General features: G+C 37.7%; 1 protein-coding gene across 1 annotated transcript in view; it reads left to right on the top strand.

The window, feature by feature from the left end:
* Window positions 1-24,463, top strand: part of sl (small wing phospholipase C gamma 1) — a 602,812-nt gene that overhangs the window by 291,802 nt on the left and 286,547 nt on the right. The window contains exon 12 of the mRNA XM_090377657.1: window positions 6,916-6,998. Coding sequence (XP_090233783.1) covers window positions 6,916-6,998 — 83 coding nt within the window. The remainder of the gene's footprint in view (window positions 1-6,915; window positions 6,999-24,463) is intronic.

The following is a 24,463-nucleotide window of genomic DNA, read 5'->3' as shown; positions in this document are numbered from 1 at the left end:
ACCACAGGAGGCATTGAATGGAGCGTGTTAGGAATGGTGGGAGGTGTTTTACCAAGATCATTAATACATGAGCTCAAAGAAAAATGGGATGCTAGCAGGTCAGCTTTATCCTTGGCTGAAGTGACAACAGAACCATCTGGTTTGGACAGAGGTGGGAGCAGAGATGGGCAAAAGTTGCGGCCAATAGCTTTGGCAAGAGACCAGAATGCTCGGCTACCATTAGGGCAAGAAGCAAGTTTTCTACTCTTAGCCTGTTCAAACTCTAGTTTGGACTGATTAATAACTGCTTTACAATTGTTGCGAGCTTTGGTGTAGGCAGAAAATGAAACTGAAGAATTAGAAACAAGCCAATTACGATATGCAACATTCTTCTCTTGGACAGCCTTAGCACATTTATTGGAAAACCAAGGTTTAGAGAAAGGACGAGATTTTAAAGTGGATATTATAACTTCAGCGAAACTGTTTTATATCTAATTTACCAGGGTAACAGATAACATTGGGCCTTCCAAGCGACTGAACCTTGCAGTACTTTTGCCCCCACCCCCACTGTCAAGTTTTTGATACAGTTAGGCTCCTTATTGAGAACTAGATCTAGGATATTAAAGATTTGTATGCTCTCAGACATTCTGAGATAAGTAGCAATAATTCAGTTCATTCAAATATCTGTTGCTATATTGTATATTTTTGGGCCATGTATTCCAGTCTATAAGAGCTAGGTTGTCACCCATAATGAGATAAAATGATAGTTGCCACCTATTCAAACTGCCAAAAGAGATTTTTGTGTACCCTTCAGAGTTGTTTCACTTTTAACAAACTCCTATTATCATCTTCCGTTTATTGCAAGTTATTTCACATCACATGACTCAACATCTACATTACCTTGATATGACTCAAGACAGGTTCGTGATACCTTCAGGCAGTTTTTGATCAGAAGCAATCACTTCCCTGCCCCCTCCATTCTTCTCTATCTCTCCCTAGCACACAATATTCACCAAAATAAAATTCTTTATCTTGTATCTCTGAGTGGCAGCATGTTTCATCAAGCCCACGCACATTAGCATTGCCTACTTGATCAAAAGCTTAAATTCATTTAATTTGTTTTCAATACTCCTGGCATTACTATATAGACAGAGTAAGTTTTTTACTTTATTGCTTTGGACAACCCCGATACTCCCTTTATAGTTAAAAGTGTTCTTCCATGTGGTCTTTAACTGCTGAAGGATTTTGCTTCTGTTATACTTTCTGTTGTAGCATTTAAGGTTATTAATGGATGCATACAAGCACTCTCAGAGAGGGTGCAAATGTAATTTTGTCCCATGCTACAGACCTTTAGTCGATCTTGTGCCGATTTCCCTAACTCCCCCCGCCCCCCAAACTAGCAGTTTCCCTGAACCTTTAATGCATCTTCAATGGAATTGCACAAACTTTTGTACCTTCTCTGTTTAAGTAAATACAACCATTACAAAATAAATTCCATCTAACAACTAAGCCCAGCTGAGAAAAGTTTTTCCCCATACATCTTGCAGAATCCCTCAAGCCTAGTATTAATCATGTCATGGCTAGGCAGAATTGCAGACACAAGAACATTCTGTCCTATCTTGCATCTTGCAATCAACATGACTATATTTCTTAAGCAATTCATCAATTTATTTAAGTTTTAAATCAGTCCCCACGTGTATTAACATGCACCCAGTAGTCCCATTACAATTTGATAAATTGATTATAAGTTTGTAATGGGATTAGTGGGTGCATGTTACATTGTCAATTTTTAGGCCTGGTATGCACACTCAGGTCCTGTGTCACCTGTTTTCTGTTTACAGAATATATTCCCTGTCTCCTTAACAATTGAGTCTCCCATTTAAGATTACCTCCTATGGAACCAACACATTCTAACAGTTGATCCGTTTCTGGGATTGGATTTGGGAGCACATTACCCGATATATATATCATCAGCCACTTGAGTCTCTGCTGAGTTCCCAGATTGAATTTGCTCTAGGGAACAGCTCACTTCCTAAGCGACTCAATCACCCCTGACAGTATATTAATTTCTGTATTTAATTCATCACACTCCCAGCATTTTGCCCAAAGAAATGTCTCTCCATCAGCTAGCAAAAGCTCAGCATACATCAGTACACACAAAAAGGCCATAATTCACAGGGGAATCGCTGCTGGCAATTCTATCATTAGTTACAATGTTGTTTAGCATGGTATGACTCACTTTTGCAGATGAACCCAGAATTTTTTCTAATTAAAATTTAAAATTACAAAATATGTTACTATGAATTCAGAAACTATTTATTACCTTTTACAACACTAGTTGACTTTTGCAGTTTGCTAAGCTGTAATTTGCTATTCCCAAGTTTTGAAGTTCCCACCAAAATATTAATAACAAAAGCAGTCTGAATATAGCTTTCTAAATATTTATCTAAGTACAAAAATAAGTTAACCTACATGACCATGGTTATTCAAACTATTTATTATCTACAAGTTAATACAATAATTAAATAAAACAAAACTCAAAATCATTTCAAAAACTAATTGAAGAGGTTCTGCAATTGCAGCCACACAATATATATAAGTTGTGTGCTAAATTCTTATAAAATGTTGGTGGTAATGAAATTTTAGTCTTCTTTCAGAATTTGTATTACACAATCGTATCGAGACATTCCTGGAATTTGGGAAAAATGAGTTCTATCCATGTGTCAAGAATAGTTATACCTTATTTAATCACCAAATGGAAACTTCACTGTGTTGCTATAGACAGGAAATATTAGGTTAGACCAAAGAAAGGCATTAGAGGATTCAGAAGAGTTGGTACATAGATCCTGTCATTTCACATCAAAAACTGTCATCCAGAAGTTAGGAAGGCTGAAGGAACTGATATTAGTAAGATGATACATAGTGAGCTGCACTGCATCTCATTTGATAAAACCAGCTGCAGCACATAAACCAAACATTGCAGCAAGCAGTGCATATCCATTACTAGGGTAGTGTACAGCCTATCATAACTTGTTCCTGGAATGTTGGAATGCTGTGTTGTAGAGGGACAGATCACAAGATTTTTCTAACCTGATGACCATGATTGGATCTTAATATACCATGAAAGAATATTGTCAGAATGTATCATCTTAAATGTGAAGTTTGGCATAGATGCTGTCACCATCTGGCACTGTTTCTCATGATTTGTTGTTGCTCCTGGAACAACACTATTAAATATTAAATCAGTAGAATTTTGTCTGAAATGTGTGAACTTATGGTCATTATCATCATCATCAGCCATTTTCAATCCACTGTACAATGAAGGCCTCTCCAGCAACTTTCCAGTTCCTTCTGTTTTATGCAGTGACCATCCATTTACTGCCCACGAAATCTTGAATTTCATCTGTTCATCTCCGTTGTTGTCTTCCAGGTTTTCTTGTAGCTCCTCTTGGGTACCATTCTGTTATTTCCTTAGTCCATCTGTCATCATATCTTCGAGCTGTGTGTCCTGCCCAAGTCCATATCAATTCTTTAGTTTTGATAAGAATCTCCTTTACTTGAGTTGGCTGCCTTTTGTTTCTCTTCTTATCAAAATATATAGCTTATTCCTGATGTAATTCTTTCCATTCTTCGTTTTTTAGTTTTCAGCTTTTCTTCCATTCTTTTGATGAGTGCCCAGGTTTCACTTCCATAAGTCATGTTGCGGAGTATACATTGATTTATTATTTTACATTTTAGATAAATTGGGGTATTGCGCCTCAGAATGTGACTACAGGCAGTTCCCAAGTTTTTGCTTTTTGAATCCTGGGTTTACGATTTTTTTTTTTCTTTTCAAGTATCAAGAAAATTGAAAATATGAACGTTAATTGCAAAAAAATGAATGTTAAACATTCATAAATACCACATTTCAAACCATGCGCATAGCTATACAATACAGTGCACCCCGCTTTACTATATTAATACGTTCTAGAGACGCCATCGTATCATGAAAATATCGTAATGTTGAACCCAATAACACATTGTTTTTTTTTTTTTTTCTGGATGCGGAAAGGTCAGAGAATGACCACCACATATCCCCGGAGCAATATGGCCTTACTTGCTAAAAAACCAAATAACAACAACCATATAACAACATTATTTTTTAGTTATTCATTCCAAGACCTGCAAAGTTAATTTTTGCTATTTAACTAAGCTATTTATCTCTCTAAAAGGTCATTTTTATAATGTAAATTGCATCAGTTACCAATTCAAATCATTAAAACGCACCACACTTTCATCATTATCATATGTTTCATTATAAGAATGAATTTTGAAAGCCTTTGTGATCATCATCATTAATCCACTACAGGATGAAGGCCTCTCCAGCAACTTTCCAGTTCATTCTGTTTTGTGCAATGGCCATCCATTTACTACCCACAAACTCATGAATTTCATCTGTTCATCTCTGCCATTGTCTTCCAGGTTTTCTTTTAGCTCCGCTTGAGTACCATTCTGTTATTCTCTTAGTCCATTTACCATCATGTCTTTGAGCTATGTGTCCTGCCCAAGATCTTTTTAGTTTTGATAAAAATGTCCTTTACTTGAGTTTGCTGCCTAATCCATGTGTTTCTCTTCTTATCTAACAGTCTGATTCCCAATATAATTCGTTCCATTCTTTGCTGTGTAGTTCTCAGCTTCTCTTTCATTCTTTTGGTGAGTGCCCAAGTTTCACTTCCATAAGTCATGGTGGGGAGTATACATTGGTTCAGTATTTTACTTTTCAGACAAACTGGGATATTGATCCTCAGTATGTGACTATATTTCCTGATGCTATCCATCCAAAATTTATTCTTCTCTTGACTTCCAGCCATTTATCATTATTACAGCTAATAACTTGTCCCAGATAAGTATACGACCCCACCTTTTCAACTACTGCTCCTGCAGTCATTATGTCCCTTTCTGTGGCATACTTGTTCATCATTACTTTTTTTTAGCCATATTCATCTTTAGTACAAAATCCTTGTAAACTATGCATAACTGATTAAAATTTTCCTCTAGTTCTTTGGGATTGTGGTTTATGACCACAATGTCATCTGAAAATCATAAATGGTTTAGGTACTCTCCATTCACATTGACTCCTTTCTGCGACCAGTCTAATCTTCTGAAAGCTTCCTCAAGGGCATAGTAAACAGCTTCGGAGATATTGTCTCCTTGTCAAACTCCTTTCTCGATTTTAAATTTCCTGTTGTCTTTGTCTAGTCTAATAAAGGAGGTAGTGTTCTCATATATTTTCTTCAAAATCATAATTTTGGGGTATCTATGCCTTGTCTTTCCAGTGCCCGAAACTTTCTAATCTGTTAGTAATGACATTTGTGAACAACTTGTAGATGTGGAATAACAAGCTAATTGGTCAATAATTTCCAATTTCTGATTTATCTCCTTTCTTATGCAGCAAAACTATGATTGCATTATTTCACTCCTTAGGTGTCACACCTTTTCTAATGCATTTAGTGAAGAGTCTTGCTAGTTTTTGTGACATGCCTCTTCCAATTTTAACAACTCTACAGTAACTTCATTCCCCGGGGGGGGGGGGGGGGGTTCTGATTCCTCGTTTTCTTCAACACATGTTCCACCTCATCAGGAAGGATATCGGGTATGTCATATGTGTTGCTAATTTGGTATCCATCTTCCCCACTGCTGGCATCATTCCCTTGCTCCTTGTGTAATTCTCTATAGTAGTCTTCTGCTATTTGAATTATGTCTTCTCTGCTATTTACTAGTACACCATCTGTGTTCTTCAGATTTAGTATCATTTGTCCTTCTCTATTACTGTTCATGACTAGTGATTTAAGCCCTTTGTTTTTGTTTATTGTACTTTTCTTGTGTTAAATTTCTTAGGTAATCTCTGAGTCTCTTTCTAATGGCTTTGCATAACTCAGTATACTCAATTTTGTAATTGTCAGTGTTTACCTTGCCCTTCATCTGTTGTCTTCCATTTATCATGACAAGTATTTCTTGACTAATTTTTTTTTTCTTTGGATTTCTTTTTACCTATAGGTTTCTCCATTTTCAGAAAGTTGTTATATTCCTCGTTGATACCTTGGTCCTGAAAGGTCTGCAAAAGCTCAAACTTGTTCCCGACGTCCAGTACATACTGCTTTTTCTCCTCTTTTGTAATCTCAATGACCTTCTTTATTATTCATTTGAGTCAATTTTTTCCTTTCTTTTCTTACATATACATCAAGTGTGCACCTTACCATCCTGCGATCACTTCCCACATTTACCTTGTTCAGGACAGTAACATCATTCACAATATATCTTCTGTTAGTGAGGATGAAGTCAAGTTCATTAGTTAATCCATTTGGTCCAGCTTATCCAGTTGTTAGTCCACTTTCTTTTCACAGTTTTCTTGAAAATAGTGAATTTATTATTCAGTAAGGAATACTGAAATTCCTCAAAATTCTGCAAATTCTACAAGTCTTTCACCTCTCTTGTTTCCTTCATCAATTCCAAAATTTCCTATAGTTTCAATTTCTATGCTGTTTTGTCACTTTCCAACTTTAGCATCCCCCATATAATGATGGTGCAGTGAATTTTCTGTTCATCTAGAAGTCTCTCAGTTTCTCCGGAGAGACTTCTAGATGAATAGAAAACTCCTGACCTCTCGGCTACAGCCTCCGTAGCCGAGTAGGAGTGCAGTAGCACACACTCTTTGAGTAGACCGGGGTTCAAGCCCCTGACTGCTAAATATGGTCGATCTGCCAACCCGCACTGGGCCAGCATGGCAGATTATGGTCCATTTCCCTCAGCATGAATTGTTGAGGAGGCTTCCATCCTGTAGTGGGTTGATAATGGCTGCAGGTTTTTTTTTTTTTTTTTAGTACATTTTTCTAGTTGCTATTGGCTTTACGGTGTTGTCTTGAATGATGTCATATTAAACATTTTATTATTTTCTAGACATGCTTCTTACTCAATCTATTGAAAGAGATGGACTACAAATGCCATCACCAAATCAGTTAAAAAGGAAAATAATTATAAAGGTAAGGAAACTGTTTGGTTCATACTTTTTTTACGCATGTCTATTAGTGTAAATTTGGCTAGTATTTCAACTCCACCCAATTTGTTTGAAAGTAAAGTTATTATGTTTGAAATAATAGTAATATTAAATATCTTATAACTGTGATCTTTGTTATTCTGGATAATTCGTATCTAGATTCCAATCATTTATGTTGATGCAGATGTTATTTGCCACACTTGTCAGCTATTCGTGTTTTTTGTACCTCCAAAATTTTCCAAAATAGATTGCATTATATTATCTTGATTTTTGTGGATTTACCATCTTACACCAGAAAAGTTATTTATTTTTTTAAACATAGTTAAAATAACTCTAGAGGCACGCATCTGATGAGTATGGGCTTGGCAAACCCAGGGTTCTGAGCTGGATATCACCATTCTTCTTTTTCTTGGTGGTTTACTTCTACTTCTGACTCTTGTTCTCTTTCTCTCTCTTTCTCTCTCACTCAGAGTAATTCAGAAATTTTTTTGGCTGATTTTTTTCGATTGAGCTTGTATATAACTTTCAGCCATTTTCTGTTAAAAACAAGTTACAAATGCAGAAACAAAAGTGGTAATTAAGTTAGTATTGTTCTAAAACTAATTTATTATCCATACAGGAAAGTTCCTGGTGAAAATATTGCCATAAAAGATGCTCTCACATGTTTATATACTAATGCTAGATTTGTAATGAATAACGTTTGAAGATAATAAAACACTTAAAACCTACATTGGTATTATATTTATTCCTGAATTGGAAGTATGTACATAATGGAGTCAAATGTTTAGTGGTATTTTCTTACCACTTCTTCAGTGACTACAAAGACATTTAATAATAACCATTAGTTACTGTCTTTACAGTTACTGAAGAAGTGGTAAGAAAATACCATAAAATGTTTGACTCCATTATGTACGTATTTCCAATTCATAAATAAACATAATACCAATTGTAGATTTTGAATGATTTATTATTGTTAAACAACACAGTTTACCTATCCATAATTTGATGAATTCAAGATACTGGTTTAGTCACCAAATTCATGCATAATAGAATGCCAAAAACAGGATGACATTCTTGATATACTTAATTCAGGGATTTGAATTTTGTGATTACAGTGTCCAAGAAGGACAGATGACAGAAGGGGAAGAGAGGTTTATGCTTTTAATTGCAAAGAATATCAGTCTGGTATGATATAGGCATTGAGAAAACAAAAATAAAAGTAGGGTTATGTTATAGACAAGATGCCTGTGATGAATATAATGAATCTTTACAGAAAAATAGATTGGGCTATCAAATCAGAATATCTTATATTGGGAACTAATTTTCCAGATAGAACTTGAAAGATGTTCAAGGAAATGTTCTGGAAACTGCTAAATGTTTTATGCGAACAAAGTATTGTTCAAGGCATAGACCAAAAATGGATTCAGAAGAACTGAGGACCTTAGTCATTAAATTTAAATTATTTTGTAATAATTTAAATTAAAATTATACATTATAAATGGAAAATGTTCAAGGAAGTTTTTTGGAAACGCTTTTTATCTCTCTCTCTCTCTCTCATAGTCATAATATAGATGGTTACAAAGAGTTTCTGCCTTTTTGCAAAAATAGTTTTTCTCCATCTTTTTCTTATTGCAAAAATTAGTAAAATATTTTTAAAATTTGAATTTTTTAAAAAATTCTGCAATTTTTTGCTTGTTTTATAGATGAATTGGCGATCAGGTATGCTAGTCTACATTGCAAATTAGAAATGCCAGATAATAGCCCTATTCTTTATAATATACAACCATTTAATTGTACTTGTGTGTAGCAAAGCTAAGTAACAATGCCTTTCAGTAAGATGCCAAAGATATATGATGAAAAATTTCAGAAGACTTACTCAAATTTTTCCATGTGTTGTAAAATCTGAAAAGGTAACATGTTTGCCTCATTTACTGTATGTAGACATGATTTTTCAAAGGGCAGGAAGTGCAGTGTAATTAGACATTTCCAAAAAATAAGCATAAGGACAGCAAGCAGTACATAGCAAGAAATGTCAAAATGTGTAGCAATGTGCAGAAAACATCACTGTCATAGAGAAAGTGATGTTTTCTGTGGAAAATGCTTATTTGCTTCTTTTTTCATAGAACATAATCTTCCTCTGAGTTATGTTGATCATACATGTAAATTGTTCAGAAATATGTTTCCAATAATGAAATAGCAAAAAATATTGTTGTGGAGGGACAAAACAACAGACATTGATAGTAAAATTGCATGGACAGGGAAAGAATTGTCCTTTCATAATAAAAACAAAATATGTCAAATCAAAAGCAGTTTGCTCTTATTGGAAGTTGGATCAATAGGGAACAACGTTGTTTGGGGGAGGGAGGGAGGGAGGGGGAGAGAGAGAGAGAGAGAGAGAGAGGAAATCCATTACGGGCTCAAATATCTAGCAACCATATAAGTGATACACCCCTGATTCTAGGAACCAAAGCATAATAGTTAAGCACATACTGCTCAGCTTCAAAAGAACTTAGTCTTATTAGGAGATTCTGTTGTCTGAGGAAAAAGGTAACTTCTTTTGTAATAGGATAGATGGAATAGAACCAGTATGCGTCTGCTGGATGCAACAATTGATATTACTTACAGATTCAGTTTTTAAGGTAGATAAAAAGTATATTATTATTCATGTGTAAAATAACAATATTAAGCAGGGAGAGACTGCTTCTACAGGGATGGGATACACTTAAATAGAAGGGGTGCAAGAATATTTACTGATGTTATAGAGGCAGTATTAAGTGGGTCGGAAAACTGCTAGCTTGGGGAGATACAAGGACTGATAGATTAACAGTACCCACTGGCAGAGGTGAAAGTGATTCTTGCACTGCTTCTATTGGAATGAGCAGAAGCCTGAAAAACAAGATGCAGGATATTTCAGGGACTGCTGGTAGTCATTGTGGTACAAGTAAACACGAGTTGTGTTAGGGAAAAATAGGAACAGGTGCATGTATACTTGCGTGTACACCAGTGATAGGAGTTTGGTAAATAAATTTGATGAATTTGAGGTATTGCTCCAAGCATCAAAGGTGGATATTGTTGGGATATCAGAGACGTGGTGTCACACAGATATAAAGAATGCAGAACTGGAATTTGGGGAGTACAAAGTCTACAGAAAGGATAGGAAGGGAGGAGGAGTTATGCTATTAGTTAAGAAACACATAAAATCCGAGGAAGTGAAGCCAGTTGACATCACTGGACAGTGCAATGGCAAGTCAGTTTGGTGTGACATAAGCATTGGGAGATCAAAATTGAGAGTAGGAGTGTGCTATATGCCTAATGACTCTGATGAGTATAATAAGAAACTATGCAGGGAAATATAGTGGGCCAGTAAATCAGAGTCTTATAATGGGGGATTTAAATTCCCAGATATTGACTGGAATTTGTGGGTTGGTCACTCACACACTACCAAGGCTTTTGTGGATTTATTGGATGATTGTTTTTTTACCTCATCATGTTCAGGAGGCAACTAGAGGGGGTAATACTCTTGATTTGATTATCAGTAGTGATTCTTCATGCATTAAGAATCTGGAGATAAAGGAACCACTAGGTGGCAGTGATCACATTGTGCTGAAGTGGGATTTACTCAAAGAGGTAACTACCATCAGGGGTAAAGGGAAGGGTTATTGCTTTTGTAAAGGAGACTACGATAGTCTGAGACAGTATTTAAATTCTATACAGTGGGGCCAACTGATGATGTTACCAAAAGCAAATTCAAAATGGGAAGCATTCAAAGAACTTATCTTGGAAGCTACTAGGCTTTACATACCAACTAAGAAATATTGTTCAAGGTTTAGGCCTAAATGGATGTCAGATGAACTAATGAGACATATGGCAGAGAATAAAAATGCATGGGATACATATAAATTAACACGTGACACAGAAGCCTATGATAGATATGTTGATCTGTAACCAAGTTACAAAGGAGGTTAGGCAGGCGAAGGCAGATTATGAGAAATCTTTGGCAAGGGATGCAAAGAAAAACAGCAAAGAGTTCTTTACTTATGTAAACTCTAGAAGGAAGGGGATGAATCAGATTGGTCCACTTGATATCGATGATTCAACTGTTGATGATCCTGCTCAGGTAGCTAACAAACTAAATTAATATTTTGCATCGACATTCACACATGAGGAGTTATTCAGCGAGGCGAATACCAGAGGTGTATTCAGCTCTATCAATAAGCTAAATAATCTTGTAATAACTGAGAGTAAAGTGGCGGAAAAATTGAAGATAAACACAAGAAAGGCACCTGGGGTGGTTGGGATCTATCCAGTTATATTAAAGGAGGCAGCAAAGGAAGTAAGCAAACCCTTAGCCATAATTATGAGAGCTTCTTTGGACCCAGGGGAGATACCCATAGACTGGAGATGTTCAAATGTGACCCCAATTCACAAAGGAGGATCAAAGGCTGACACAAGTAATTATAGACCTGTGAGTTTAACTTCTGTTCCAGGAAAATTAATGGAGGAACTGGTTAAAGAAGCACTGCAGGATCATATAGACAACACTTCTGTTATAGCTTGGACACAGCATGGTTTTGTTAAGGGGAAGTCTTGCCTGACCAATTTGATTGGATACTATGATACAGTCACAAAAGAACTGGATGCAGGGAATAGCTTTGATATTATATACTTGGATCTTAGAAAGGCTTTTGATACTGTTGCACGTGGAAGACTGCTGCACAAATTGGAGCAGTGTGGCATTGGAGGCAAATTGCTGCTATGGATAAAGGGGTGGTTGAGGGGGAGAAGACACAGTGTTAATCAATGGCCACTGTTCATTGTGGACTAATGTTATTAGTGGAGTCCCTCAGGGTTCAGTGTTGGGTCCATTATTGTTTTCTGTATTTATAAATAACATTGATGATGGTATATCAAGCTTAATGTCCAAGTTTGCAGACGATACAAAGGTTGGCAGGGTTGTTAAGGACACTACTGATGCTATGCTGCTGCAACAGGATCTGGAAAGGTTGAGCAGATGAGCTGAGAGATGGCAAATGAAGTTTAACATTGACAAATGTAAATTACTACATATGGGAATCAGCAATCCCCAGAGCAACGTATCAACTCTGTGGTACTACACTGACAGTGGTAAAGAATGAAAAGGACCTGGGGGTAATTGTTCAGGCAGATGAAGTTCTCTGAGCAGTGCAGACAGGCTGCAAGAGTAGCTCATGGTGTCTTGTCAATGATATATATGAATTTTTCTAGGGATAAGGAGGTGATTATTCCCTTGTATAAGGCAATGGTCAGGCCACACCTTGAGTACTGTATACAGGTCTGGAGGCCTCATTTCAAGAAGGATGTTGAGCTGCTGGAACAAGTACAGAGAAGGGCAACAAGATTAGTGAATGGAACAAAGGGTTGCTCTTACGAAGAAAGACTTAAGTTTTGCAAATTACAGTGTCTGGAGACTAGGCACTGGTGAGGTGATCTGATAGAGGTGTATAAAGCCTTGAATGGTTTGAGCATGCTCAGTGCTGATGGGATTCTTCCTCTTGCTCAGAATAATCACCTGAGAGGGCATAAATTCAAATTGAGGAAAGACAGATGTAGGATAGATGTGCGGAAATTTGCCTTTAGCCAGTGGGTAGTTGGTTGGTGGAACAGACTTCCATCCTTTGTTATGGAAGTTGATAGCCTAAATAAATTTAAGGCTCAGCTGGACAGGTATTTTGAACGAACGGAGGGGTGAAGTGGAAGGATTTTTTTTTTTTTTTTGGCTGATGCTGCATAGGCTTGCTTTCTTGCATCATATGCCTCTACTAATGCTAAAGTGCACATGAACTGATTACCAGTTGGACAAGCATAGAGGCATGCTAAAAAATTGAGAGTTATATCATAATATATTTGTATGCCATTTTCCCCAGTCATGATATGAGTTGTGGCAATAAAGTTCCCAGACTGGTGCTGTAGTGGTCATATTTGATGAGTTTGAAAATAAATGGAAGTAATATGTTGTAGTTCACTGCATCCAACAGATGGTGGTACAGAGATTGTCCAGTAGACTGATAGGTTTCATTAGTAGCATTGTTGTTCCATGTCATAATATTGCCGCATAGCAACAAATGAATATCAAATTTTGCATTAAACTGGGAAGATCTGCAACAGAAACATATGAAATGTTAAGAACTGTTTATGGAAGAAACATTAAGCTGTACCATTGTGTTTGAATGGTATAAGTGGTGAAAAACAGACACGAGAATATTTGTGATAATCCAAGAAGTGAGCCTCTATCAATGAGGACAGAGTTGCAAAATTCAGGATATTGTGGCAAGAAGTCATCGTTTGACCCTTCAGAATGATGGTTGATGAGCTAGATATGAATAAGGAGACAATTTGTAAAATTGTGCGTGAAGATTTAGGGAAAAGGAAGGTCTATGCAAAATTTGTGCCACACAGCTTCATGGATGAGCTGTGTCTGGCAACAAAGAGTCAACACTCTTTGTGTTGACTCTCTGTTGTCACCAATGCCCAGAAAGTTTTATTTACAGAAGTCCAGGGTCAAGGCAATGCTGATCATATTTTTTGATAAACAGATTGTGACTTTCAAGGAATTTGTACCTGAAGGGGAGAGTCAATGCTGTGTTCTACATACAGGCACTTCAAAGACTATTGAAGCACATTTCCTAGATGAGGCTGCAATTTTGAGAAATCATCATATATAGAGAGACAGTGAAATCCTTTTCTACTTGTGAGGCTCCTATATATCATAAACAGGATACCATGTACCTTCTAGCCAGTTGTTTGCATTGCATGGAAAATTTCATGCCTGACTAAATTGTACTTCTAATTCTTTTCATCTTGGAGCACTTTCAACTCCATTCACTGACCTCTCCCCCCCCCAACTTATAAGTAACTCCTGGATTCTATTCCCTAGGTGCAAAACCTTATTTAGAAGCATCATTTATAGTAGTATACCATTTTCAGGTCATTTATGTATTCAACCTAAGTTATTCTGAAGCAGAATTTCCTAGTTCTGGTCATTGACTGACCTTCCTACCTTTAAATCATCAGTAGACTTGTTCAAGTTACCCTGCACTCCATCATCAATGTCATCAAAAAAAAAGATTAGAAAGAGAAGTGGCTACTAATTCATGAGGAACTCCACTTGCTACACTTACACTGGTCCACCCTGAGAAATGTTGAACCTTCTCCATTTCTGACTGTTCTCTGTCTCTTATCTTTTTGTCAGCCCTTGATTCCATGAAGGATCTTACTGGTAATCACAATTTACTCAAGTTTATATAATGGCCTTTCATGAAGAAGCATATCAAAAGCTTTGCTGAAATCAGGGCAATGTCAAAATTGTTTCTTGCATCTAACTTGTATAAGTTAGATGCAAGAATAACTTTTATAACTTTATCATAGTAATTTCAAGGAAAAAATTCAAGGAAGAACTAAACAAATTCATGGAGGGTATGAAACAAAGAAGTGTCTAGTGGTTTTTTTTTACTGATGCTGTATAAGCTTGCTTTCTTTCATCATTTCCCACTACTACTAATTAACTAGATTAGCCAGACAAGACTTGTAAACCTGTGCTGTGATCCCTTAAGGATACCATTCCTATGTAGGTGGTCCTATTGTATTCTTAATCACAGACTCCTTGATTTTTTTCTGCCACTGAAGGCAAATTCACTTGGCTGTAGTTGTCCATGTTATTTGCACCTCCGTTATGGATTAGGGAGATGTTACCACTTCTCTAATCTGGGGGGGGAGTCATCCTGGAATCTAATGATGAGCACATTAACATCCCCAAAAGGATGATGCACTCACATATAGCCATTTTTAGTATAAAACACTATGTACTGTCCACTTCTGGATCCTTACCTTCCCTCACTTCAGTAGTTTTTCTCATAGTCTTCTCCAAAATTGATATATCACTTAATTTACAGTAATCTTGAGTCCTTATCACTATTTCCTCATAGTTCAAACAGTCTTTCATCTCATCAGCCACTTTTGCTGACAAGTTGAAAAGCCACTTTGTTTGACTGTTCTACTCCGATCAAGTGAGAGGCCTATTTGATTCACTATCTTCTGAGTTCACATACTAAAAGAATTCCTTGTCTACATTTTTATCTCTCTTTGCTAGTGATTTATCATACTCAGCTTTCACCTGTCTTTCTTTGTCAAAGAAAGACAGGTGAAGTCTGATCATGAGAAATCACTAGCTGAAAGTGCAGCGGAAGGGGACAAAGAGTTTTATGTGTGCATAAATACAAAGAGGAAAAGAGCAAATCAAATTGGCTCATTATATAATTAGCATTAGCGGAGGCATATGATGCAAAAAAGCAAGCTTATACAGCATCAGCCAAGAGGGGGGAAAAAGAAGGGGGAAAAACCTTCCACTTCACCCCCTCCGTTCATTCGAAATACCTGTCCAGCTGAGCCTTAAATTTATTTAGGCTATCAACTTCCACAACAAGGGATGGAAGTCTGTTTCACCAACCAACTACCCGCTGGCTAAAGGCAAATTTCTGCACATCTGTCTTTCCTCAATTTGAATTTATGTCCTCTCAGGTGATTATTCTGAGCAAGAGGAAGAATCCCATCAGAATTGAGCTTGCTGAAACCATTCAAGGCTTTATACACCTCTATCAGATCACCTCACCGGTGCCTAGTCTCCAGACACTATAATTTACAAAACTTAGTCTTTCTTCGTAAGAGCAACCCTTTGTACCATTCGCTAATCTTGTTGCCCTCCTCTGTACTCATTCCACCAGCTCTACATCCTTCTTGAAATGAGGCCTCCAGACCTGTATACAGTACTCAAGGTGTGGCCTGACCATTGCCTTATTATTATTAGCCATATGGTGCACCAGCCAAAAAAAAAATTTCTGAATTACCCTGAGAGAGAGAGAGAGAGAGAGAGAGAGAGAGATTCACCAAGAACGAGAAGAATGATGATATCCAGCTCAGGACCCTAGGTATGCCAAGCCCATACTCACCAGATGTGAGCCCCTGGGGTTGTTACAAGGGAATAATCACCTCCTTATCCCTTCTAGAAAAATTCCTGTATATCACTGACAAGATACCATGAGCTACTCTTGCAGCCCATCTGCACTGCTCAGAGAATTTCATATCTGCCTGCACAATTACCCCCAGTTTCTTTTCATTCTCTACCACTGTCAGTGTAGTACCACAGAGTTGATACGTTGCTCTGGGGTTGCTGTTTCCCATATGTAGTACTTTACATTTGTCAATGTTAAACTTCATTTGCCACCTCTCAGCCCATCTGCTCATCCTTTCCAGATCCTGTTGCAGCAGCATAGTGTCAGTAGCGTCCTTAACAACCCTGCCAACCTTTGTATCGTCTGCAAATTTGGACATTAAGCTTGATATACAATCATCAATATTATTTATAAATACAGAAAACAATAATGGACCCAACACTGAACCCTGAGGGACTCCACTAATAACATTAGTCCACGATGAGCAGTGTCCATTGATTATAACTCTGTCTTCTCCCCATCAACCACCCCTTTATCCATAGCAGCAATTTGCCTCCAGTGCCACACTGCTCCAATTTGTGCAGCAGTCTTCCATGTGCAACAGTATCAAAAGCCTTTCTAAGATCCAAGTATATAATATCAAAGTTATTCCCTGCATCCAGTTCTTTTGTGACTGCATCATAGTATCCAATAAAATTGGTCAGGCAAGACTTCCCTTAACAAAACCATGCTCTGTCCGAGCTATAACTGAAGTCTTATCTAGATGATCCTGCAGTGCTTCTTTAACCAGTGCCTCCATTAATTTTCCTGGAACAGAAGTTAAACTCACAGGTCTATAATTACTTGTGTCAGCCTTGGATCCTCCTTTGTGAATTGGGGTCACATTTGCACATCTCCAGTCTGTGGGTACCTCCTCTGAGTCGAAGGAAGCTCATAATTATGGCTAAGGGCTATGGCTAATTTTTTTTTTTTTGTTCAATCCCTTATATTTTTTTTTTATGAAGTTAATACATTTTGTTACCACTTTCTTTGCATTGGTCGTTCTTAAGAATGTGCACATAAATTTTGTTGGTGAATAAGACAGTGACACACTATTAACATATTAGATTCCAGTTGACAGCTCTTCAATTTTTGTCTTAAATAAAGCAACAAGTCCTTTTTGAGATCCTATTATAGATGGTGCACCGTCTGCAACTACACTGCTCAATTTTTCGTAGGGTAAATCGAAATTACTTATTGCTGATTTGACTTTAGAAAAGAGATTTATATCTGTGGTAGTCCTGTACATCGATTTTAAAGCAAGTAAATCTTCTCGTATCATAAAGTTTGCAGTAATCCCAGGTACAGATATAGCCAAATGTGTGTTTATGATATATCTCTTGTCTCATCTACATCTATGGAATAAAACACTAATTCTGATGCTGCTTGTTTCAAGGATACTTGGATAAGAAAGGGCCATGTCTTTTATGCGGTCAGAAACTGTCCTCCGTGATACACTAATATTCTCAAACAATCTGACTTTTTCTGGAGTTAAAATTCATACAACAGCAACTGCACACTCTTTAACAAACTCACCTTCAATGTGTAGTTTCAGTTTCTTTGCAATTAGCTCACACACTTCATAACTTGCTTGCTGATACTATCGAGGCAGTGTTAGGTGAGTCGGAAAACTGCTAGCTTGCCGGGGGATACACAGACTAAAAGGTTAACACTGGCTGCAGGAAGAGGTGAGAGTGATTCTTGCACTGCTTCTATTGAAATGCAATTGAGCAGCAGCATGGAAAGCAAGGCAATGGAAATTTCTAGGACTGTTGGGAGTCATTCATAGTGGAACAAATAATTACATGGGCTGTGTTCTGATAACTAAGAGTAGAAACAGGTGCATGTATACTTGCATGTACATCAATGCTAGGAGTATAGTTAATAAATTTGATGAGCTTGAAGTGCTAGTCAAGACATCAAAGGCAGATATTGTCGGGTTATCAGATACGTGGTGTCACACAGATATAAGTAGGCGCCTCCGTAGCCAGGTGGGAAGGAGCAGCAGTGCATAGCACATGCTTCTTGATTAGACCGGGGTTCGAGCCCGTCACCACCAAATACGGAGGATGTGGAAAGGTCAGGGAATGACCACCGCATATCCCGGAGCAATATGGACTTAGTTGCTAATGCTCCTAAAAACCAAAATAACTAACTAACTAACTAACAGATATAAGCAGTGCAGAATTGGAATTTTGGTAGTACAATGTGTACAGGAAGGGAAAAGGGGTTATGTTGTTAGTTAAGAAACACAAAATCTAAGGAAGTGCATCCAATTGATGTTGGTGGACAATGCAATGTTGAGTCTGTCTGGTAAGACATAAGCACTGGGAAAGGGAATGTGAGAGTAGGTGTCTGTTATAGGCCTAATGAAAGATGTAACTGCCATACCATCAAGGCTAAAGGGAAGGGCTTTTGCTTTCGTAAAAGTGACTTCAGGGGTCTCAGACAGTTTTTAAATTCTGTACAGTGGGATCAACTGATGTTACCAACATTGAATTCTAAATGGATGTCAGATGAATTAATGAGGCTCATGGCAGAGAAGAAAAATGCGCGGGTTACATATTAATTATCAGATGACACAGAAGCTTATGGCAGATATAAGCTTGTCTGTAATCAAGTTACAAAGGAGGACAGACAGGCGAACAAGAAATCTTTGGCAAAGAATGCAAAGAAAAACAGCAAAGAGTTCTTTATTTATGTAAACTCTAGATGGAAATGGATGAATCACATTGGACCACTTAACATAATGGGTTGACAATTGATGATCATGCTCAGGTAGCTGATAAACTGAATGAGTATTTTGCCTCTACATTCACACATGAGGAGTTATTCAATGAGGGGAATGCCAGAATTTTATCAAACTCTAACAGTGAGCTAAGTGATTTTGTAATAACTGAGAGCAAAGTGGAGAGGAAATTGTTGAAGTTAAATCTAAGGAAGGCACCTGGGGGTGGACAGGATATATCCAGTTATATTAAAGGAGGCAGCAAAGGAATTAAGCAAACCCTTAGCCATAATTATGAGAGCTTCCTTGTACTCTGGGGAGGTCCCGATGGACTGGAAGTATGCAAATGTATCAACAATTCAAAAGGGGTGTTCAAAAGGTGAAACAAGTAACTAGAGACCTGTTAGTTTAATTTGTGTTCCAGGGGAAGTAATGGAGTCACTGGTTAAAGAAGCATTGCAGGATCATCTAGACAAGATTGCAGTAATAGTTAAGACACAGAATGGGTTTGTTAAAGGGAGGTCTTGTCTGACCAATTTGATTGGATACTATGATGTTGTCACAAAGGAACTGAACGTCAAAAATAATTTTGATATTGTATACTTGGATTTCAGGAAAGCTTTTGATACTGTTGCACATGGAAGACTGCTTTACAAATTGGAGGGGTATGGCATTAATGGATAAAGGGATGGTTGAGTTGGAAATGACAGAGAGTGGTAATCAATGGACACTGCTCTTCATGGACAAATGTTATTAGTGGAGTTCCCCAGGGTTCCGTGCTGGGCCCATTGTTGTTTTGTGTATTCATCAATGATATTGATAAAGGTACATCAGAATTAATGTTAAGTTTGCAGATGAACAAAGGTTGGCAGGGTTGTTAACGACAGTAAAGACAGTGTGCTACTCCAACTGGATCTAGACAAGTTGGGCAAATGGGCTGAGAAGTGGCAACTGAAGTTAGCATTAACAAATGCAAAGTACTGCATATGGGTAGCAATAACCCAAGAGAAATGTACCAACTGTCTGGTACTACACTCAGGGAAGTGGAAAGTGAAAAAGACCTGGGGTAATTGTGCAGTCAAATATGAAGTTTGCTGAGCAGTGCAGGTGGGCTGCCAGGGCAGGTCAATGAGTCTTGTCAATGATATACAGGAATTTTGCTAGCAGGGACAGGGAGGTGATTATCCTGTTATACAAGGCAATGGTCAGGCCACACCTAGGGTACTGTGTACAGTTCTCAAGGCTTCATTTTAGGAAGGATGTAGAGTTGCTAGAACGAGTACAAAGAAGTACAAAGGGATGCTCCTCTGTTCAAAGAAAGGCTTAAGTTCTTCAAATTGCAGCACCTGGAGAGTAGGCATCTGCGAGGTGATCTAATTGAGGTGTATAAAGCCTTGAATGGGTTGAGAAGCTGAATACTGATGGTATTCTTAATCTGAGCAAGATGGTATCTATCTTGCTCAGATTAAGAACCTAAGGGGCCATAGATTCAAATTGAGGAATAAATGAATAGGTTGAGAAGCTGAATAATGATGGTATTCTTCCTCTTGCTCAGATTAAGAACCTGAGGGGGCATAGATTCAAATTGAGGAAAGACAATTGTATGTTTCCTGTCTAAATGCAGAGTTTAGGCAAGTTTCTTTTCTCTTTAAGTTTTTTGTATTCCTTATGCCTGGCCAAATAGTGGCATTCAAGATTGTACTTTTTATAAACTGCAAACGATTTTTTAAAAATGAGACTCATGCACACACTTTCCATTTACTTCCATAAAAAAAATAATTTTTCATCCATTTTTCATCAAAAAATAAACTTTTGCCTGCAGCCGTTCTTTTATTATTACTAGTAATTGCAGAAAGGGTACTTTTATGCACTTTACAATATTGACTTAAATAGATATAAGCAAATGAACCTTAAATGTTGCCAACATTAAAAATTACTGCACTTCATTTGCAATGATGTGTAGTGATGCAACTGACAACCAACCAAGACAGAACTTAATTCAACACTGACTACCCATCACCAATAACAAGACTGATTAAGACAGAGCCAATGCATGCAATTGGGGTTGTGGGGAGAAACAAATGCTAAATGCTAATTGGCTGTAATAATAGTGTGACTATTATGTCATGAATTCCAACTCATGATTAACGTCACAAGACAAGCATTATGGCTAACAGAAATTTGTTTATGGAGTGCTTAAAACAACTTATTAAATTACAGTTTTGCCCTTAAGGCTTATGCTGATTTTTCATATGGCATTTTAGAGAACTTTATCAGTGGACCGTTTCAAATTTGACTGGGAGCAAAATTTTGCCTTCGGGTGAGAGGTTCCCCACCCCTGCTGTATAAGCTTGCTTTCTTGCATAATTGGCCAGTACTAATACTAAATGTTCACTACACCAGGCACATGGTAGACAAGATTAACAAGGCTGCTGATGAGAATGGTGTTGATATTATTTGCATATAAGAGCTTGTCTTTTCACCTGGGCAGAATTGACAAAAATGCAAAATTACCAGTTATTTTCGCTCTTTCCTTGTAATTCCTTCTATGCAGTTAATTAAACTGGTATCACAATCATCAAACTCTACTACATCACTGCAATTAGTGGACAGTGTAATGAGTTTGTTACCTGCATAATGTTACAGCTCCCATAGCCTCTTTTCCATCTTCTCTCTCTCTCTCTCTCTCTCTCTCTCTCTCTCTCTCTCTCTCTCTCTCTCTCTCTCTCTCTCTCTCTCTCTGTTGCCTATCCAACACTAATCTTTATCTCTCTACACTATCTTGATACTTCAAGTAACAATAATATTATCATTGCTTCTGAAATCAACTCTAAATCTCCAGTCTAGTGCAGTGGCTGCCTGGACCCCAGAGGGCTCTAAGATGTAAGATATCATTTTAACACATGATTTTACTGTTCTAAATAAGCCCAACTACTTACATTCACTAATACTCATAGAGAATCCAATGTAGATGTCACTATCCTCTGCCAACTTAGTTCACAGAATCCGTAATTGGGATATCAGGGCTGACCGGTCCTTCAGCGATCAAAAGCAATTATGTTTTCTTTTCCCACCTCATCACATCACAAAACTCTTGTCACTCCTCATGAATACACAAGATTTGTAACTAAAAATAATGTCCAAATCAGAAGGAACCCCCACACTAGGAAAACTACTGTTTTTGAAACCTCAACCAGCATCTGTCATAGCACAATCGTTTGACCATCTCTTCTGTCAGTGACGGAAAAATCTACCAGAAGGAAAACGATTCTTAATCAAAGCTATCACCACCCAGAAAATATGATCTTGGCAGCACCTAGTGAGGTGCTGCCAAGATCATATTTTCTGGGACGAGTCACAGATTTACATGTAACATCACTCATTTTCCAGAGAGATGCATGGTCATTACTGATAATGCAGAAACATGCAACTGGACAGACACAATGAATGCAATTCTTGATAATCTAATGCTTATAGACAATCCAGCCACAGACCAGCCCTATCTTCAGAAAATCAGAGGATTTAAAGAAGCATATAGTTCACCAGGAAAGACTCCTCCATTCACCACTGATAAACTAAAAACAACCATTACAAAAATAAAACCAAACAAGTGCTGAGGATTAGACCTTTCAGAAACCATTACTGAAAAATTCTTCTGCCTCAGAACTGACTTCCTCCTAAGTATTTTTAATAAATGCTTATCTAATGGAGTATTCTGGGAAAGTTGAATATTGAAACTTAATAAACTCCACATGGACATAAAGGCCTACGGGCTTAATAGCTCTTCTCACTAATCTTGAAACATTGCTAGAAAGGTTAACTGCAAACAGAATCAATGCCTTGATGAGAATAATCTTGTGTCATCAAAACAATATGATTTCTGACCTGGAAAATCCCATGAAGAAGCCCTGGTGAATCTTTTCAAATTTATTGAGTCCTCCACTCATAAGTTCTTGCCATCCTTTTTTTTTTTTTTTTTTTTTTTTTATGAAAACCCCAAACACGAAAGGTATCAAAACCTATAGAGTACTTAGTACTGTGCATGGGTTGAAGGAAAAGTATGGGGGAGGGGGGGTTGCCGGAAACTTTGCTCTAGAGACTAAACATGGGTTTCACCACTTCAAGCCTCCAATAAGCAAAGTGGTGGTATTTCACCGGTTGATGAAAGTCATCTACCATCTTGCCATCCTGGTGGATTTTGAGGGAACATTTGACTCCCTCTGTTGGGATAGTCTTCTTGACAGGCTCTGCATTTCTATTTGCTCTGACCAACTATTTCAGTTTGTCAAAGGCTATTTCTCTGGTAGTGCAGTGAAAATCAAAGCAAAAAAGCTAACTGGCAGAAGATCACAGATATCCACAAGGTTCTATCCTAGGACCTTGTTTTTCAGAATCTTGTCTTGAATAGCTGGCTCAACAATCAATTTGGAAAAAATTCATCAAATAGCATATGCTGATGACCTGACAGTATTTCTCCAAGGAAATTTAAGGGCAGAGCTAGAGATTACAGTTCAATGAGGTGTTGGCTGACCTGTATCTTTGGGCCATGCAAACCAAGCTAACTATATCTTTCTCTAAAACTAAAATGTTAATCTTCTTTAGCAAGTAAAATCAGAATCACCCTCTAGTTTTTAAGATGAATGGTGCTTCTATCTGTGGATTCTGAAGCAAAGTGGCTCAGTGTTATTCTCACAACAAGCTTTCTTTCTTCCTGCAATAAAACATATGGTAGCAAAAATCAAGAGCTCTACTGGCATGCTGAACAGTGTTCTAAACAAGATAACTTTACATTTACTCTAAAAGACAGTCTTTATCCCTATTGTCACATTTGCTGCATAAGCCTAGTTTCATTGTATCAAAATTGTCAGCTGTCAGGATGAATTGCTACCCATTCAAAGATCACTGCTTCTTGCTAGCACTCCAGACTGCAGAGCCACCTCTGCTCTAGCCCTACAAGACCTCTCAGGAACTCCACCCATAGATCTTCTTGTCCTCTTCTGTGGATTATGCTATCATATTAGTAAAACATTCCCTTCAAGTTTCTAGGCATAACCAAAAATAGCAATACAGACACAAAGGTAGAGAGAAAAAAAAAAATGCTGGCTTGAGTTACTTGTTATGCGGGGTGCCTCCGTAGCCAGGTGGGCAGGAGCAGCAGTGCGTAGCACACACTTCTTGATTAGACCGGGGTTCGAGCCCGTGCCCACCAAATATGGAGGATGCGGAAAGGTCAGGGAATGACCACTGCATATCCCCAGAGCAATATGGCCTTAGTTGCTAATGCTCCTAAAAAAAAAAAATAACTTGTTATGCGGCAGTAGTGCTGGTCTCTTTCTAGCAAATGTGTTCTTACTAGATCCTGCTTTCCTGATGTTCGCCATATCATAAATGAAGAAAACAGGAAGTGGTTCTCTAGCAATATATTCCTCCTTTCATACCTCCTGACTAAACACAGCTCTCTCAAAACCTAGCTCGTCAGCCATGGGAAGGCTGGGCATGCATGCTCTACTTGTGTTACATTTTCAATGACCTTGGGCTTTGGGGGTTTTTCTTCTGGGAATGAGCAAAAATCTGTGGAAACCAAGGAAATGTTCCAACTTCTGAATATCATAGCCTTTTCTACAAGAAAGGCCCTTCAGTTTAGTACTCCTGCAATAACTACGGACAATTAATGCATCTCCTGAATTTGCCTGCATTCTA

The sequence above is a fragment of the Mastigoproctus giganteus genome, chromosome 7, assembly GCF_048544385.1.
Source record: "Mastigoproctus giganteus isolate SK-2022 chromosome 7, ASM4854438v1, whole genome shotgun sequence".
Classification (NCBI taxonomy): Eukaryota; Metazoa; Arthropoda; class Arachnida; order Uropygi; family Thelyphonidae; genus Mastigoproctus; species Mastigoproctus giganteus.
The sequence above is the reverse complement of the archived record's forward strand: the minus strand, read 5'-3'. Positions and strand labels throughout refer to the sequence as shown.